At 42.8% G+C, this 1,242-nt stretch overlaps 1 protein-coding gene across 1 annotated transcript; it reads right to left on the bottom strand.

Moving 5' to 3' along the window:
- Positions 1-202: 202 nt before the first annotated feature.
- On the bottom strand, positions 203-1,234 carry LOC107736145 (ribonucleoside-diphosphate reductase large subunit-like). The gene is made up of 4 exons (XM_016547635.1): positions 1,101-1,234; positions 919-1,014; positions 660-848; positions 203-571 (listed from the first exon to the last, which is right to left on the bottom strand). Exons 1-4 carry the CDS (start codon positions 1,200-1,202, stop codon positions 380-382), a joined length of 579 nt encoding a protein of 192 aa, XP_016403121.1. The 5' UTR covers positions 1,203-1,234; the 3' UTR covers positions 203-379.
- Positions 1,235-1,242: the final 8 nt, after the last annotated feature.

Raw genomic sequence — 1,242 nt, 5'->3', positions numbered from 1 at the left:
AGGACACCGGCCCTCCAGGACCGAGTTTGGACAGCCCTGAGCTAAACAATCGCACGTACCCTTCCAAAACTACAATTCCCTGATTTTGAGCAACCATTTCTTTATTCATTTACCCTAAACCACAAAATCCATGGAAATTGATCAGAAGCTTATTCGAAATGACTCCAGACCCTCTTTTCATAAACCTGAATAAAGTTTGAGCTACCCAAAATTATTTTTTATTGTAATTCTTTGCATTTATTGTATACACATGCAAAAGTAAATTAATACAATGAAAATTACTATTTTTTTATGGTCATTTAAAAAAAGTACAAGATGTAAATAATACTATACAAGACGCAAATTGGCAACCATCCTAATGGTCCTTGTCAACAGGAGTTCATGAACCGCACATCAGACACTCGTCACGGTTCTCCAGCGAACACACCATAGCAGCTATGTTGCGTTCTTTGGTTTCCTCCTCGTTGCTTGTACTTTTCTGCGTCTCCTTCAGTTTTTCTTTGTTGAGAGTAAACTGGATGGGGTTGGCAGCTGGTTTAGTTCTCAGGTAGTACATTCCTGTTTTAAGACCCTGTGGGGAGCAGCAGATGTACCGTTTATCTATCGACTTATTGAATTTCTAGACTTCCAAATCCAGGCTCAGAAATCATCTAGCTTACCAGCTTCCAGCCATAGAAGTGCATGCTGGTCAGTTTGCCATAGTTGGGTTCAGCGATGTGGATGTTGAGGGACTGGCTCTGGTCAATGAAGGCTCCTCTGTCTGCAGCCATCTTTAAGATGGTCTTTTGAGAGATCTCCCACACAGTCTTATACAGCTCCTTCAGGTCATCTGGTATTGTGGGAATGCCCTGCAAAAAGAAGGACGTTTAGAAAGGGACAAAAGCAAAAACGTCATCCAAATTGGAAGTGGCAACTAACCTGGATGGATCCGTTCTGAGCAATTAGCTGGTTTTTCATTTCTTCATTCCAAAGTCCTCGTTCCGTGAGGTCTTTGAGAAGATGTGGGTTCACAATCTAGAGGTAAATGTAAGCCACCAGTTAATTTTATACAAAGACAGTTTATCTGTTCTTGCAAACGTTCACTGTAACGTCAGGCTCACCTGAAACTCTCCAGACAGAACTCTGCGTGTGTAGATGTTGCTAGTGTATGGCTCGATTGACTCATTGTTTCCCAGGATCTGAGCAGTGGAGGCAGTGGGCATAGGAGCCAGCAGCAGACTGTTACGCACTCCATGCCTGGGG

The sequence above is a fragment of the Sinocyclocheilus rhinocerous genome, unplaced genomic scaffold, assembly GCF_001515625.1.
Source record: "Sinocyclocheilus rhinocerous isolate Xijiao unplaced genomic scaffold, SAMN03320098_v1.1 C36522566, whole genome shotgun sequence".
Lineage (NCBI taxonomy): Eukaryota > Metazoa > Chordata > Actinopteri > Cypriniformes > Cyprinidae > Sinocyclocheilus > Sinocyclocheilus rhinocerous.
Note: the sequence above shows the minus strand (reverse complement) of the source record. Positions and strands in the feature narration are given on the sequence as shown.

Coding starts and splice junctions, on each gene's coding strand:
- LOC107736145 (XM_016547635.1), bottom strand. CDS start 1,202: ATGCCCACTGCCTCCACTGCTCAGATCCTGGGAAACAATGAGTCAATC. Junction 1,015..1,100: donor TTCTGTCTGGAGAGTTTCAG/GTGAGCCTGACG, acceptor ATTTACCTCTAG/ATTGTGAACCCACATCTTCT. Junction 572..659: donor ACTTCTATGGCTGGAAGCTG/GTAAGCTAGATG, acceptor TGCTCCCCACAG/GGTCTTAAAACAGGAATGTA.